The sequence below is a fragment of the Pelophylax lessonae genome (assembly GCF_965119305.1).
Source record: "Pelophylax lessonae genome assembly, chromosome: 5".
Taxonomy (NCBI): Eukaryota; Metazoa; Chordata; class Amphibia; order Anura; family Ranidae; genus Pelophylax; species Pelophylax lessonae.
Genome location: NC_138772.1, coordinates 381,861,028 through 381,879,337, shown reverse-complemented (window position 1 = coordinate 381,879,337; position 18,310 = coordinate 381,861,028). Strand labels below are relative to the sequence as shown.

The following is an 18,310-nucleotide window of genomic DNA, read 5'->3' as shown; positions in this document are numbered from 1 at the left end:
GGCAGTCCCTCAGACATTACCCTTACCCTTAGCCACTTAGTGCTGCTCTTCAGTTTCGTAGCAAGCAGTACAGGAAGACCATCAACCCCAAAATAGAGGGGCGGGGCTTCGACTGTCAGAGAACTTAGAGAAAAGAGTTTTAGGGTAAGTTTTTACAAAAAACCCTATTTTCTCTTACGTCCTCTAACAGTCGCAGCCCGTTCAGTGTTCCTTCACCATTGGGATGTCCCAAAGCAGTGCAGGTTTGAGGGGTGGAAAAGACGCAACCAAAGAAACGGCAATGTGTCAACAAGGCCAGAAAAAAAAAACTGAGCCAAAGAGGGCAAAAGAAGCTCAACAGGTGCAAACCCAGAACAAAATGCACCCCAAGAAGTGACAGAACACCACAACTCTTCAACAAACCGCCGCGCTCAAAACTTTGCAGCCAAAAGGAAGCATCCGAGGATGCCATCACGTCAATCTTGTAGAATTTTGTGAAAGTGTGCACAGACGACCAGGTCACCGCTTTGCACACCTGAGTCACAGAAGCCTGATAGCGAAAAGCCCAAGAGGCACTCGTGGCTCTAGTAAAGTGTGCCCTCACCGGGAAAGGAGGCACCTGACCCTTAAGTGAATAGGCCTGAACAATAGTCTGTCTGATCCATTTGGAAATGGTTGCAGCGGATGCAGCCAAACCCTTCCGAGGTCCCTCAGGACAAACAGGGAATCAGACTTCTGAAAAGACTCCGTGGCCGACAGGTAAACCCTGATCGCCCCGACCACATTCAATGAATGCAAGGCAAATTCCTTGGAATGCTTGGGCTTCGTGCAAAGCGAAGGCAACACAATATCCTCGTTGAGGTGGAATTCCGACACCACCTCGGGGAGAAAAGACTGATTAGGTCGCAAGACCACTTTATCCTGATGAACCACCAGATAAGGCAAACGGCAAGACAGAGCCGCCAGTTCAGACACTCTGCGAGCAGAAGTGATAGTCACCAGAAAGGCCACTTTCTGAGACAACACAGGCAGAAAGATTTCTCTGATGTTCTCAAAGGGGGGCCGTTGCAAAACGGGCAAGACCTAATTCAGGTCCCACGGAGGAAAAGGAGCCCTCCGCGGTGGAGCCAGATGACGCACCCCTTGAATAAAGGTGCGAATCCGGGAGTTAAGCCGCCAAGGGATGCTGGAAGAAAATAGCCAAGGTTGACAACTGACCTTTGATCGTGCCCAGCGCCAGACGCTGATCCACACCTTCCTGCAGGATGGCCAAAACCCTTGCCACCGAAAAGGAGCGAGGATGAAACCCTGGCGACTCACACCAGGCAATATACGCCTTCCAGGTACGATGGTAAATCTTCCTGGAGGTAGTCTTCCGAGCCTTCAGCGTGGTAGGAATGACAGAATCCGAGAGAGACTCTGTCTCTCAACACCTGGCTTTCAACAGCCACTCCGTTAAAGCCAGAGACTGTAAAGCAGGATGGAAGATCGGCCCTTGAGACAGTAGATATTCTCTCAGAGGAAGCCGCCAGGGAGGCTTTATGACCATCTGCACGGGGTCTGAGTACCAAGACTGATGAGGCTAGTCTGGAGCCACCAGAATTACCTGCACCTGTTCCGACGCCAACCTGCAGAGGAACCTGGACAACAGTCGAATCGGAGGGAAGGAATAAATCAGCCGCTACCGGTGCCAAGGCACCACCAACGCATCCGTGGCATTCGCCATATGATAGCGGGCCCTGGCCACGAACCTTCCCACCTTTTTGTTGAGATGGGACACGAACAGATCCACGTCCGGAGTCCCCCACCGGGCACACAGGAGGTGAAACCCCTCCGGATGCAGGGACCATTCCCCCTGATCCAAGGACTGATGGGCTCAGATAGTCCGCCTGCCAGTTTTCCACTCCCAGAATGTGAATAGCCGAAATCGCTGGAACGTGTGCCTCGGCCCAAGACAGGATCTCAGCCACTTCCTTGGCCGCTTGGGCACTCTTGGTGCCCCCTTGGTGATTGATGTAAGCCACCGCCGTGGCTTTGTCCGTTTGAACACGAACCGGGCGACCGTGCAGCCGAGTCCACCAATGTAACAAGCATAGCTTGATCGCTCGGAGCTCCAAGACATTTATTGGCAAGGAGGATTCCTCCACCGACCACGTTCCCTGGGTCAGAGTGGGTGATAGGAGCCACCATGAAAGTTCCGTCCTCGTGAGGCGGCTCAAACATATCCTGTGCAACGACTGAGGATTCTTGTTCCGCCTGGCAAGAATCTCTGCTTGCAGAGTTCTCGTGTGAAACTGAGCAAACGGGATGGTTTCGAAGGCCGAAACCATCAGTCCCAGAGACCGCATGCAGGCCCGTAGAGAGGAGAGATCTTTGTCCCTGAGGGACCTGATCTCGCCCTGCAAGGTCTGACGTTTTTCCTCCGGGAGAAAAACCTTCGCTTGACGGAGTCCAGGACCATCCCCAGGTAACTGAGATGGACTTGCAGGGTCAGTGCCGATTTCTGGAAGTTGTTGGTCCACCCGAACTCCTGAAGCGTCTGAACCGTGACCGTCAGATCGTTTGATTGAGTGGCACACAAGCTCGCCCTCAACAGGAGGTCGTCCAGATAACCAAGGACCGCAATCCCCCTCGTGCAGCAAAGCCAGCACCGGAGCCCAAACCTTGGTGAATACCCTGGGAGCCGAAGCTAGACCAAAGGGTAATGCCCCAAATTGAAAATGCTCACCTGCCACTGCAAAGCGGAGATACCGCTGATGACCTTCGTAGATAGGGAGGTGCAGATACGCATCCTTTAAGTCGATGGAGGCCAGAAAATCTCCTTGACTTAACGACGCCACCACAGACGGGATGGATTCCATCCGGAACTTCTGCACCCGCAAGAAGTGGTTCAGAGACTTGAGGTCCAAAATCGGACGCACTTTGCCCTCTTTTCTGGGCATCATGAACAGGTTGGAATAGAACCCGCAAAACCTGTCCCGCTGACCCGCAAAACCTGTCCTGCTGAGGGACTGGTATGATAACTCCTTGGGCAAAAAGATCTTGCACAGCCCCCTTGAGATCTCACAAACAATCGTGAGACAGGCAGAGATTTGATAGAAACAACCTGTCTGCGGGGCGAGACCGAAACGCGATCTTGTACCCTGAGCGAATCAGTTTGTGAACCTACCTGTCACGGATTTGGGACAACCAGGGTTCCCGAAAGCAACGCAGATGTCCCCCCACCCCTAAATGGGTGAGGGCGTCCCTTCAGGTGGAGGAGGACTGGACCGCCGCACCGGACTGACCGGCCTTTGGTTTCCCGGACCATGACTTCTTGTGACCGCCGGGGGCCTTGAAGGATTTACCTTTTTCCTGTGCCCCTGAGGCACAAAAGGACCTACGATGAGCCTTGAAGGAAGGACCCCACCGACCGCGGGGCGATTTTCCCTTAGCAGTTTGGGGCAAAAAGGTACTCTTACCCCCCGTAAGACCCTTGACCATCTCATCCAAGGGATCCCCAAAAGGTCAATCTCCAAAATAAGGGACATCAGACACAGTCTTTTTGAAGGCATGGTCAGCCGATCAGTTTTTTAACCAAACTCTGCGGCGGAGCGCGACCCCAACCGCAGATAACCCTGCGACCAAAGGAGCCTTGTCCAGGGCCGCGTCACACATTTGATCCATCAGGTCAAGGACAGTCGGAGGGACCGACTCTGCCACCAAGCAGCGCCTAAGCACCTTGAACCATTCAGTGACCGTCTGTGAAACCATCACAGAAGCGAGCACAGGCTTGAGCAGAGAGCCCGCCACCAAATACATGTGGCGAGAAAGCGTCTCCACACACCTATCCGTCGGGTCTCTGAACACCGGGGAGTCCTCCAGAGGCATCACAGTGGATTTATTAAACCTGGAAACAGTGTGGTCCCCCTGAAGTGACACCGTCCAGAGATTGTTGACAGGGTCCGCAAAGGGATAGCGGCGTTGAAACCACTTAGGCACCTTGGGACAGGAAAACCTGAACTGACTTCTGGGCTTTGCGGGACCCAAAAGGAAGCCCGCTTACCTGACTGGGTGGGCTCATCAACAATATTCAAAGTCTCCCTGACGGAGTAAATAAGTGCTTCTTCCAGAGCACATTCCCGCGCAGCAGCGGAGGACTCCTCCTCCCCTTTAGAATGTGAGGACTGGGACCCCTCAGGGGGGTCATTGTCTGTGGCAACCAAATCAGGCTCTGAGTCAGAAGACTGAGAGGGCATTGGCCGTTTTTGAACAGTACGTTGAGACATCAGCAGATCAACCTTTGATGCCAAAGTCCCAAGAGCATCAGATAAGGAGGCCATGGAAGTTGTTTCAGGTGTTTCCAAAGCACCAACCAGGTCTGTGGGGAATTTGTTATCCTAGGACTCCATATTTGTGAAAATAAAAATTTTTGGACACTGGCCCTTTAAAAATCAGCGATTTTCAGGGTCTGCACCGCTGCCAGGGTCCCCCTTTAAATAGATGCAGAAAACAGGAAAAGCACAGTTTTGAGGTGAAATGCCTGAAAAAAAAAAAACGAAGAAAACAGCCCCCGCTGTGTCAGAGTGTAAGTTACCAGACTCCCCTCACATTCTGCTGCAGGAAAAGGAAGAGGCCAGCAGGAAGGGACCTCATCCACTAGAGGCTGATACAGCGCCCTGAGCCACTGAAAAATGGATGCCATTAAATTCAATGGGGAAAAAAGCACCAGCACAATGGCCGCCGCCCTTACTAGGCGACTGCCCACATCCAAGATGGCGCCGGAAGCGGCACCAAAAGCACAGACAATGGCTGCTGCCCTCACAGGGAGTCAGCCAGGCTGCCCTTACCCAAAATGCCGGCCAAAATAAACGGCGCCAAAAAGTCAGGACCCCCAGGCACTGGCCACCGCGGGAATCCCCCAGGGAGACCCCCAGGACAAGGTAATAAGTCCCCACACCCCCCCCCCATGCAGCGTTTATCGCAGAGCGCCGCGCACAGGAGGCAGGGACCACCCAAACCGGCCAGGGGGGGACACTACAAAGACCACATGTTCTGACATCCCCAAGGATTGAGCCCCCATAACTCCCCCTCAGATAACTGTCCCAGAGAACACGGGGGGTAGCATCACTCACCGTACCACAGACCGCGGGCTCTGCTTCGATACGGAACATCTCCCACCCTGAGTGGGGGTGCCGTCAGCCAAGGGGGGATGCTGCAACACAGGGCATTTCAGAGAGGAGAGCTTTCTTTGCCGGGACGTCTCCGCAGGCTCGTCCCAATCCACAGGGGCACCATCGTGGCGAGGCCTGGGCAGACCACAACCAGCACACGCTCGCTGGTCAGGCTGGAAAACAATAAGGATCTATATTATCCAGTGCGAGGCCCAGTCCGGCTGTCGCTTGTAATTCTCCAATAGGAACTCCCTGACTAACTAGCGATAGTGAGCGAGGAAAATAAAACTAAAATTTTTCAAAGAAAAGAAAAAAACTGAGACCGGAGTCCCAGCTGGGAGACCTAGACCTACTCCTGAAGCTAGGCAGCAAGAAACTGAAGAGCAGCACTAAGTGGCTAAGGGTAATGTCTACGGGACTGCCCCCTAGAGGTGTGTCTTTGTGTAAAGCTTTTGCTAAGTCTTTTCACTGCCTAGCCTACTCATTACCCAATGGTGAAGTAACACCGAACGGGCTGTAACTGTCAGAGGACGTAAGAGAAAAACTTTTTGTGAGCCAAGAAGTGCCGCATCTGCAAAGAGGTTCTTTTCCCTTCCCAGATTGTAGAAGAAAGGTGCTCTTCTTTTTTTAAAAAAGCCTGTTCCGCAGACCAACACTCGAGCCACAACACACGCCTAAGTGCCACTCCCGAAACAGCTTTGAAAGCAAGAGAGCCACATGCAGAGAAGCATTGCGGACAAATTGCAGCCCCTGGACCAACTGGTCCGCCAACTCAACAAAGGCAGGTGGAAAATGCTCACCCCCCCCCCCATCAAAAGTTTAGCCCACTCAGTGTTAGCAATACTGGCCGACCACAGGACTGTCCTCAGCACTGAACCAGCAGCAGAGAACAGAATGCGGGCCACAGACTCCGCCTGTCAGCCAGATCCTTAAAGGCCGGGATTCCTCTACCCGAATCATGGTTGCCTTGTTCAATCCTGGAGAAAGGAGGGTCCACCACTGGTGAGACAGTCCCCCTCTTGAGGAGTGACTCTTCAAAGGGGTACCTCACCGCAAAGAATTTAGGAACCACAAAGGGACGTTTTGGCCGCTATCAATCTTCAAAGACAAAATTGTCATAATAGGAGGGATAAGGAAACACCTTTGTTGTGCGAGACGGCTTGTGGGTGTCAAAAGGGATGGCCACCTCCACACCCGCTTCAGCCTCCATCTTCAAAGTCTCCCGCACAGATGTAATCAGTGTGTCAACCAGCGCCTTCTTGTATGCAGCCATAGTAGTGGAGAAATCATCCTCACTATCTGAGATCAGGAAGCCTGGCTTCCCGCAGGGTGGGCTACGTTCGTGGCCGCAGAGCCAGATTTAGGATCTGACAAGACAGATGAGGCAGGGGAGGGCGGGGGCACTTTCTGCTAGCCTGCTACCCAAAGGCCACCTCCATCCTGGAAACAAAGGACTTCAGGACCGCCATCAGTGCATCAATGGAAGGCTGGGACCCGAGGGACCTGCTGCCTCCGAAAGGGGGTCAATTGGGGAAACATGCTCCTGAGACTTTGTGAGTTAAAGGGGGAACCTGCCAGCAAAAAGTGTCTAGCACCACTAGCAGACTCCACCACAGGCACCGTACCCATATCACCACAGTGGCACCCAAAAGCAGAGCAACCTGCACCAGAAGTCACCACCCCACCAGAGTAGCACCGGTTCGCACCCGAGATAGCCTGTATTCACGTGCGGCTTCCAGGGGGAAAGAATACCCAGGATTTAAGGCCAGGGGAAGGGGAGGAGCCCCCACAGCCATAATCGCCGCCCAGAGGCTCCACTGTCATGGCCGCTGCACTCAATACACGCCAGACCAACCAAAAATGGCCACTGGTCTACACAAACATGGGCCCTGGTAGAGAGAAAAACAGGCCCCACGGCAAAATGGCCACCACAAGCGGTGGCAAGGAGGTTCCCCACCCGCCCACCCCTTTCCCCATTCGTAAAGTGCTGCACAGCAGCCCCATCCACCTGAGGAGGGGGGGCGCATCTTACTCACCATACCAAGGAACCAGGCGGGCACCACTTCAGACAGAACCCCTTACCTCAAAATGGAGGGGCTGTCAGCCAGGAGGAACGTTGTGACTCGGGCCAAGACCCCGGTCATATTGCGACCTCGCAAGGCATTTAACTCGCAGGCCAGCCCCCATCTAGTGGGGCTAAGTCACGGCTGACCTAGCACGGAGCTCTGGTCTGCCTGTGCTTACTGGCCAGACTAGGGGGACCACTGGTTCTAGTTATCCAGCCTGTCGCACAGTCCGGCAGTTGATTGTACAAACCCGATTCCATAAAAGTTGGGACACTGTACAAATTGTTAATAAAAACAGAATTCAATGATGTGGAAGTTTCAAATTTCAATATTTTATTCAGAATACAACATAGATGACATATCAAATGTTTAAACTGAAAAAATGTATCATTTTAAGGGAAAAATAAGTTGATTTTAAATTTCATGGCATCAACACATCTCAAAAAAGTTGGGACAAGGCCATGTTCACCACTGTGTGGCATCCCCTCTTCTTTTTAAAACCGTCTGCAAATGTCTGGGGACTGAGGAGACAAGTTGCTCAAGTTTATGAATAGGAATGTTGTCCCATTCTTGTCTAATACAGGCTTCTAGTTGCTCAACTGTCTTAGGTCTTTTTTGTCGAATCTTCCTCTTTATGATGCGCCAAATGTTTTCTATGGGTGAAAGATCTGGACTGCAGGCTGGCCATTTCAGTTCCCGGAGCCTTCTTCTACGCAGCCATGATGTTGCAATTGAAGCAGTATGTGGTCTGGCATTGTCATGTTGGAAAATGCAAGGTCTTCCCTGAAAGAGACGTCTGGATGGGAGCATATGTAGTTCTAGAACTTGGATATACCTTTCAGCATTGATGGTGCCTTTCCAGATGTGTAAGCTGCCCATGCCACACGCACTCATGCAACCCCATACCATCAGAGATGCAGGCTTCTGAACTGAGTGCCAACAACTTGGGTTGTCCTTGTCCTCTTTATTCCGGATGACATGGCATCCCAGTTTTAGAAAAAGAACTTCAAATTTTGATTCGTCTGACCACAGAACCGTTTTCCACTTTGCCACAGTCCATTTTAAATGAGCCTTGTCCCAGAGAAAACGCCTGCGCTTCTGGATCATGTTTAGATATGGCTTCTTTTTTGGCCTATAGAGTTTTAGCCGGCAATGGCCAATGGCATGGTGGATTGTGTTCACCGACAATGTTTTCTGAAAGTATTCCTGAGCCCATGTTGTGATTTCCATTACAGTAGCATTCCTGTATGTGATGCAGTGCCGTCTAAGGGCCCGAGGATCACAGACATCCAGTACGGTTTTCGGGCCTTGACCCTTACGCACATAGATTAGTCCAGATTCTCTGAATCTTTGGATAATATTATGCACTGTACATGATGATAACTTCAAACTCCTTTCAATTTTTCTCTGAGAAACTCCTTTCTGATATTGCTCCACTATTTTTCGCCAAAGCATTGGGGGAATTGGTGATCCTCTGCCCATCTTGACTTCTGAGAGACACTGCCACTCTGAGAGGCTCTTTTTATACCCAATCATGTTGCCAATTGACCTAATAAGTTGCAAATTGGTCCTCCAGCTGTTCCTTATATGTACATTTAACTTTTCCGGCCTCTTATTGCTACCTGTCCCAACTTTTTTGGAACGTGTAGCTCTCATGAAATCCAAAATGAGCCAATATTTGGCATGACATTTCAAAATGTCTCACTTTCAACATTTGATATGTTATCTATATTATATTGTGAATAAAATATAAAAGTTTTTGAGATTTGTAAATTGGTCCATTCCTTTTTTACTCACAATTTGTACAGTGTCCCAACTTTTTTGGAATTGGGTTTGTAGATCTCAAAGAAAAAAAACATTTAAAAAAAGGAAAAAAATTGCCAGGACCAAAGATCCCAGCAGGGAACTAGGTCCTTATTCCTCACTAGGCAGAAAAAAAAAAACTGAACGTCTATAGCAAAGGGGGGGGGGGTGTATACCAGCTAGGACTGCCCATAGGCATAACCAAGTCTTTTTTCTGCCTAGTGTTCTAACCCTGTAGGGGAAGCTATAACCCTATGGTTCTGAATATGGAGCACTGTGTGTCAATGAACGAAAAATAAATGTGCGTCCAACGAGAAATCGTAGACTTAGATTCTGCCTGCCCTTTCCTGGGCCCTTCTGGCAGTATAAACAAAAGAAGATTGGTCTAACGAATCTGAGCCGACATTTTCAAGTAAGTCCTAAGAGTACGTACTACATCAAGAATGTAGTAACCTTTCCTCCTCTGTTTGAGGATCTGGAAAAAAGGAAGGCAGTACAATGTCCTGAATCAAACGAAACGCGAACACCACCTTGGGCAAAAAAACCTGGGTGTGGACGTAGAGTCACCCTATCTTGATGTAGAATGAAGAATGGCTCTTTACAAGAAAGAGCTGCCAGTTCTGATACTCTTCTGGCTGAAGTTATTGCAATCAAAAAGACCAATTTTCTAGTCAAAAGAACCAGGGGGATATGCCCCATGGGCTCAAAAGGCTGTTTCTGTAAAACGTCACTTTTTGGTAGCCTAACCACATACAGGCCCCCAAAATCCAGTGACCACCTTCAGCCTTTGAAAGGGTGTTTTTTTCTCTCATGTTACTTCCTTACTACCTATCTGCTATCTTTTCCCTCGTAAGTCTGAAAATCACATGTATAGCCTGTTGCCCTCTCACAAAGCTTATACATTTTGAGCCCGTATCTGGCACGCCTGCTAGGGAGAAACAGTTTGAAAGCAAGGCTACCAAAAAAATTAATAAGGGACTCATCTACGCAGACATGTTGTTGCTATGCAACCAATATATAGATTTTTTTCTACAGCTTACCTGTAAAATCCCTTTCCTGGAGTACATCATTAGACACTACTAGAGCTATATTTATTACATATGGGTTATAGGCCACCTTCAGGTGAATGGACACTGGCAACCAATAAGACAGGAAGTAGAAGTTTTTTTGCCAGTGTTTTAAAGGGGATAGTGACGGTGCAGAAGCTCTCCACATTTTGTTTTTTTCTAAAGAAGATTATGCTACATACCGCAATCAAAGATCGCTGAATCTAATGCCCCATACACACGTGCAGATTATCTGCAGACTTTTGTCTGCAGACTTACCTTTTCTATGTAGTGCAAGGGCCTGCCGGATTGCATACAAATTGAAAGTGTTTAGGTTTGACCTCATATTATATGGTTTTGGTAAGTCTGCAGACAAAAGTCTGCAGATAATCTGCACGTGTGTATGGGGCATAAGAGGTTAGCAATCAGATCCATCCAAAAAAGCCTGCAACGTTGTCCCTTTTAGGCACTGGACCCTGGGATCCGGACCCTTGGTAAAACCAATCCCAAAATCGCTCTGGCAGGGTGCTCTACAGGTCCAAGGGAGTGGCCCCCCTAAAACAAGGGGACCTAGTCCTTAAAGGTCGGCAAGTGACAGTAACTCACCATGATGGGTGAAGATTGGATTCTTGTCTTCCTGGCTCTGGACCATTTAAGGTCCCAAAGAGTGATTACAGAAGTGCCGGAGGATGAAAGATTCTGGTGAGACCTTTTCTGGATCTCAAAGCTCTAAACAAGTTTCTTAACATTTGTACTTTCCATATGGAGTCAATTCTATCAGTGATGCATTCCCTGTAGGGAGAGGAATTTCTAGCATCCATAGACATCAAGGATGCATACCTTCACGTGCCTATTTTTCAGGCCCATCAAAGGTTTTTATGCTTTGCAGTAAAAAACAGTCATTTTCAGTTTGTGGCCCTCTCCTGGTTGGCCACGGCTCCAAGAATGTTCACAAAGATCCTGGCTCCAGTATTTGCTGCCCTAAGATCTCAACAGATATCAGTGAGAGGATACCTAGACAATCTATTACTAATGGGTCGATCGGCTTCGGCTCCAAGCCGGAATGTTTTCCAGACAGTTCAGTTATTCGAACATCTGGGTTGGATTCTGAACTTGGCAAAGTCAGTATTACAGCGGGTCCAGCGTCCAGAATATCTGGGTTTCCTTGTGGACACAATACAGGCAAGATATTCTTGCCGTCCTTCTGTACATCTTTGCATGAGGTTATTAGGGAAGATGGTGTCCTCATTCGGAGCCATTCCCTATGCTCAATTCCATGCCAGTCCCTTGCAGAACAACATTCTGTCAGCATGGTCCAGAAAGGTCCAGTCCCTAGACTGGTGAATGTCTCTGCTATCAACAGTTTGTCAGAGTCTACATTGGTGATTGTTAACCAGTAATTTGGAAAAAAGGAAATCCTTCCTTCCAGTAGACTGGAAAGTGGCCAGATGCCAGTCTCTCCGGTTGGGGAGCAGTTCTGGAGGAGGCCATGGTCCAAGGAAAGTGGTCCTGGGTAGAGAAAAGTCTCCCCATCAATGTGTTAGAAATCCCAGCAGTTTGTCGGGCCTTAAAATTCTGGACGCCCAGACCTCAGGGTTACCCTGTCAGGGTACAATCTGACAATGCCACAAAAGTGGTAGATATCATCGTATCCTGGGCAGAAAAGTTTGTTCCATGCCCATCAGGTGTTTTAATTCCAGAAATAAAGAAAACTGGCAAGCAGACTTTGAGTCGTCAACAGACAGGGGAATGGTCCTTACACAAGATTGTTGCATTGATCTGCAAACACTGGGGGGTCCCAGATGTACAATTGTTGGAATCCAGGTTTAACAACAAGTTGAAGAGATTTGTGTCCAGGACCAGGGATCCACTCGCAGTCGGACTGGATGCTTTGGTGACTCCTTGGGAGGAGTTTTCCCTGATCTATGCCTTTCCTCCAGTTCAGCTGCTGCGGCGTCTGCTACTCAGAATCCAGCTAGAGGAGAAGCCAGTAATCCGGGTAGCTCCAGCATGGGTGAAGAGGTTTTGGTATGCACAATTTCAAAAACTGGCAGTGGCAAGGCCTCGAGTTCTTCCACTACATCCGGACCTGCTCTCTTAGGGTCCGATATTTCACCCTGCTTTACAGTCTCTAAATTTGGCAGCTTGGCTATTGAAGCCTTGATTTTGAGAGAGCAGGGTATATCTGGCCCTTCAGTTTCTACCCTCATAATTGCTAGAAAACCAGTCTCTAAAAGGCATTTATTACAGAGTCTGGAAATCCTACATGACCTGGTATGAAGCCAGGAAATGGCATCCCCGCAAGCATATCATCGGGAGAATTCTAGCTTTCTTGCAAGTAGGGGTAGATATGAAATAAGCCTTAAGCACTATTAAGGGTCAAATTTCAGCCTTGTCTGTTTTTTTTCAGAGACCGATTGCTTCGCATTCCTTAGTTCAAACCTTCATTCAGGGGATATTACGTATGCTTCCAGTAGTGAAGCCACTATTGTGTCTTTGGGACCTAAATTTGGTGCTGGCAGTTTTACAGGAATAGCCTTTTGAACTCATGGGGCATATCCCCCTGGTTCTTTTGACCAGAAAATTGGTCTTTTTGATTGCAATAACTTCAGGCAGAAGAGTATTGGAACTAGCAGCTCTTTCTTGTAAAGACCCATTCTTGATTCTACATCAACATAGGGCGACACTACGTCCACACCCAGGTATTTTTTTTCCTATAGTGGTGTCCGCGTTTCATTTAAATCAGGACATTGTACTGTCTTCCTTTTTTCCAGATCCTCAAACAGAGGAGGAAAGGTTACTACATTCTCTTGATGTAGTACGTACTCTTAGGACATACTTGAAAATGTCAGCTCAGATTCGTAAGACTGATTTTTTATTCATAGTGCCAGAAGGGCCCAGGAAGGGCCAAGCAGCATCTAAGTCTACGATTTCTCGTTGGATTCACCAGGTAATTGTCTAGGCGTATATAAAGGTAAAGGCACACTATCAGAAGGGTAGGTTCTTCTTGAGCAGTTCGCCATTAAGCTTCTATGGCTCAGATTTGAAAAAGCCACGACTTGGTCATCAGTGCATACGTTCACTAGATTCTATCAAGTGGATGTTAGGACCCAGGAGGAGTGTGCATTTGGCCGCAGTGTTCTGCAGACAGCTATGTAGACATTTTGTGGTCTGATGGCGGTATTGATGGTGTACCCCCTCCCCTCAGGTTCATTGCTATAGGACATCCAATATGTGATGAATATGGCTGTGTCCCATGATGTACGATAAAGAAATATGGATTTTTTTACAGCTTACCTGTAAAATCAATTTCTTGGAGTACATCATGGGACACAGAGGTCCCTCGTACTTCTTGTATAGGAGGGACAAAACCCACCTTGTAAAAAGGTACAAGAAACAGGCTACAAGATCCTCATGAGGTGGTATAGGGTGCCCTCAATTTTACCTCTTTTCTCCCCACAAGTTCCAGACAAATGTTGGCATTGTGATCTCGATCAGGGGACCTTGTACCATATCTTTTGGGAATGTCTACAAATTAAACCATTCTGGCGAGCAGTGACGGACACCATCAAACACTTACCCAATGTAGACTTCATAAACGACCCTGCGGCATACCTGCTCCATCTCAAAGTATAAGACATCCCTTACTATCCAGCTCTTAAATGCAGAAAAGGCGGGTATACCCCTTTGCTGGAGATCGGCTGTTCCACCCAAGAGGTCTCTTTGGTTCTCCAAGCTTAATGAACTCAGGAACATGGCGGATATGTCAGCCACTCTATACAATCGTGAGGGCCCCTTCCATGACAAATGGAGACCGTGGCAATACTTTACCCTTACGGATGACTACCTACAGGAGGTTTCGCAACCTGCCTGAGGGGCAGGGGGGGACACGGGGGGTTGGGTTCGGGGAGCCATTCCACACTTTTTCCTGTCTTTCACCCTTCTACCTTTTTTCCCTCAAATTTCTTCCTCTCTTTCATTCATACCCTGTTCATTATCACGAGAAGATCCTCTTTGAATTCCATATACAGTATTTACATCACTTGAGATTTTTATGATCACTCCGCCCCTAATTTTATAACCTATATTGACCAATACCTCTTTTTCCAAAGACGAATTTACCTTTTATTGTAAAGGGGTTCCGCCCGCCGATTGACACGTCTGTCGCCGATTGACACGTCTGTCAATTACCATGTTTATTGTTCTTGTAGATGGCATCTCTGTGAGGTGTACACTATCAAACTTTATACTTCCTATGCAATTAGGTTTGTTTCTGCCAAATCTTAATGTTCTGTGGTCAACCTGAGATGTATATTCCAGTATATATATATATATATATATATATATATATATATATATATATATATATATATATATATATATATATATATACACACACACACACACCATAGTTTGTCGCTATAGATAACTTTCACACAAACCAATCAATATACACTTATTGGGATTTTATTTTTTCCCAAAGACATGTAGCAGAATACATTTTGGTCTAAATGTATAACGAAATTTGAGTTTATTGGAAACCAAAAGGTTTTCGTTTATATTGCAATAAATAAACCCAGTGGTGATAAAATACCACTAAAAGAAAGTTCTATTTGTGTGGACAAAAGATAAAATTGCATTTGGGTACAGCCTTGAATGACTGCGCAAATGTCAGTTAAAGTAGTGTAGTGCTGAATAGCAAAAAATGGCCTGTCTAGGAAGGGGGTAAAACCTTTCGGAGGTCAAGTGGATAAATAGATGTGTCTGGTGTGCAGTGCAGAGAATGATCAAGAAACATTCAGGTGGAGGCCTCCCAGGCCAGGGGGGGGGGGGTTACAAATCGCGACAGTGTGTGCGGGGAGAGAATCCCCCGCCCGCTGTCAAAATGGGGGATGGGGAACAGGTTACAAAAGGTGAACCTATCCTTTAAGCCACTGCCAGGGGCCTTACTGTGATCTTTGTGGGAGGTAAAAAAGGCCTTTAAATGTTACACTTCCACATCATTTCCAATCCATTGTGGTGGTGTATAGAGCCAAAAAGATTAGAATTGTGTCGATGTCCCAATATTTATGGACCCGACTGTATCTCTTTCAATCAAATTTGACTAATGTCAAATGAAAAATGAAGTGATCAGGAAAGTAGGGCACATTTTAAAAGGTTTTGAGGGTGGTGCATCATGTATAAATTTACCAAGTAAGTTCCTAAATTGCATTCCTTTAGGGCTTATTCACATGATGCTCAGCCCCATGCAGCATGCAGAACCATTTGTTTGCTCTTACAGCACACACAAAAAATTGAATGATGATGTGCTGCAAACAATCACAATCTTGCTCATGAACACAACTCTAATTGGATTTTAAAAAATAAAAAGAAAGTGAAAAAACAAAATTATTTTTAAATTTCAAAAACTTTTATTCAATTAACAACCCATGTCAGACTATGCATTTGCAAGTGTGGTTGCACTAATTTTCCCCCGGGCTTAGTGAATGCGATGAAGCTTCCCTTTGTAAAGAATACCCAAATCAGGTACAAGGAAAATAAAAAATAAAATAAATAAAAAAGTAATTTTTTATCTCTGGAGAAAATTTGTGCAACCGCATTTTATTAGCACACAGTCTATTTGCCTTCAGTAAATCCACCCTGTATGTGGGGTCATCCCTACCCATTAACCATTTCATAACCAGAGGCCATTGATTCATGATTAATTTGACAAAATCTTTAAAGACTAATTTGCCTACCTAAATACTGTATATGTTTTACATTGTTTTGGGTTCATTGTTTAAAGTGCACGTCTAGGCAAAAAATTGTTTAGTTTTTAAATTTTTTTTTTTTTTTACACAAGTGCACACTGAAAGAAATACATTGACAGTACGGTTTATTTACTATCAAACCTCATGTGATTACCATGTCATTGTCATCATGATGATCACATAATGGGGAACCACACCAACTGCGGATGTCTACTTTATTTTATTTATTTTGCTTAATTCTTGCGCAAAAGCCATATACCTCCCATATTGACATATCCAATGGTGATTATGCCATTGTTTCATTCAGGTAAAAAACTGGAACACTTTTTTTTTTTTTTTTAATGACTGGACAACCAAAAGGGCGATAGCAGCTCTGATATAGAACAAACAACATAACTTAAGTCAGCAGTGCTTATGTGCTATTGGATACTGTAAAATCAAATATAAAAATATTATTGATCAGCGCCATATCTGTATTTATATAGCCAGTTGTAATTATTTTAAAATACGAAGTTATATCTTAAAATACTATCTGACATTACAACTGTACTTGGAACACTCACTCGTAATGGAATCCAACATCGTGATTTCCCACAACAACCATCAATTCAGTTTGAGGAGGGTGTCTGAACATAGACTGAAAGCGAGAAACATCATTATCCCATGCCTGCAAAGAAAATTACAAAATCAGTAGTCACAAAAAATAAAAAAATAAAAACACACTCGCACACACACGGTTTCTTGACTGCTGCTCCAGAGCTTATCAAAATATACTACTCATTGGGAATCCCAACTTAAGCCAGTCCACCGCTGGTATTATACTCCGATACGCCTATCCAAGTTCTCTCCCTCTCGATCCCCACTCTGTTGGAGGCATTGTGGAGAAAGTGGAACCTTGCTTCACACCTGGTGGCAATGTCCTAAATTAATTCCTTTTTGGGTCACGGTCTTTCAATTCATCTCCAGTCCTCAGTAACTAACGTGAAATTAGATCCAGATCCTGCAGCAGCACTTCTCTTTCTAAACAATGAGCGATGGCCAAAACGTCATCACCCATTCATCATACACAGCCTGATCACAGCCAGAAGAGCCATCGCATCCAACTGGAATCAATCTGCCCCTCCAGATATTTCTGTATTTACGGCTAACCTTAAACACACAAACCCTATTTGAAATTATGTTTTCCATCAAAAATGGCAGAGGACAAGCCTTCTGGTCTCAATGGTCACCCTGGCTACAACATTCATCGTGTACAGCACACCTGTAATGATGGCATGACATCTCCCTTTGCTTCACTGGGAAGCCATCCTTTTATTTCCTAAATATATAATTACAGTCCCCCATCACTTCTCCTAGGAGTAACCGGATGGGTCCTCCTCACCGGTGATGTTGATTTCAGAGTTACTATTCCTATGCCTTAAAGCGGAGTTCCACCCAAAAGTGGAACTTCCGCTTTAGGTATTCTAACCCCCTGACATGCCACATTTGGCATGTAATTTTTTTTGGGGGGGGGGGGGGGAGCGGGTACCTAGTTTTGACAGGTACCCGCTCCCACTTCCGCTCGGAGCGCCGCGGGGCCCTGAGCGGAAGTTCTCCTCTCCCCCTCCCTCCCTGCAATCTTCTGGGACATGTCAGAGGTCCCAGAAGATTGCCGGCCAATCAAGACGTGCAGCGCGACTCGCGCATGCGCAGTGGGTACCCGGCTGTGAAGCCGCAAACTGTCACAGCCGGGTGCCCACAGCAGTGATGCCGGCGCCGAGAGAGGATCGAGGCATCGGGCGGCCGCATCGCTGGACTGTTGGACAGGTGAGTGAAATGGCTGGAACTCCGCTTTAAGTCTTCATTTCTGTAAATCCTTTTGTGTGCAGTCGTATATATCTTACTGTTGACAGTGTACTGTCATTGGGTTAATTACATTATTAAAAATTTGAATAAAATATATGATTGAGTTCTGTCCTCCCTCCGAACACAAATTTATCCCCCAGGGGTGTTTGGAGGCGACAGACACCTCACCTACTGTAAAGCTTGGGTGTTGTCACAGACGGGAGATACATTTCTGCCTTGTTTAGACAATTCACCAATTACTTTCAGGTGTCGGCTGCGGAGGTAGCCAGAAAGGTTTAAGGACGTTGGAAAGCTTCAGCTATTCAGAATGAGGCAATTAAGGCCTCTATAAGGCTGGCCATACATGTCCAACTTTTGTTGTACAATTTTCTGTCAGATCTACCAGAAACCACATAATGTGAGGTCAAAGCTAAACAACACATTCACTTGTATCCAATTAGGCAGGCCTTCGTACTACATACTTGAAGGCAAATTTCAAGAAAATCTGACAGAAAACAAAGAAAATTGTATCATGTATGGCCAGCCTTAGTTATCCAGAGGATGGCTACTGATTGCTGCATCCTGAGGCTTTGTGCGTTAAGGAGAGCAGTGAGCTGAGAGACTTCTGAAGGTGAGGTGGTGTGGACTTTTTCTGTGTGAAAAGAAAAACAAATAGACTATTGGTTTAC

The 18,310-nt window shown here is 46.8% G+C and overlaps 1 protein-coding gene across 1 annotated transcript in view; it reads right to left on the bottom strand.

Moving 5' to 3' along the window:
- Nucleotides 1-18,310, bottom strand: part of MPPE1 (metallophosphoesterase 1) — a 176,819-nt gene that overhangs the window by 127,205 nt on the left and 31,304 nt on the right. Inside the window, exon 3 of the mRNA XM_082257845.1 lies at nucleotides 16,361-16,464. Coding sequence (XP_082113971.1) covers nucleotides 16,361-16,464 — 104 coding nt within the window. The remainder of the gene's footprint in view (nucleotides 1-16,360; nucleotides 16,465-18,310) is intronic.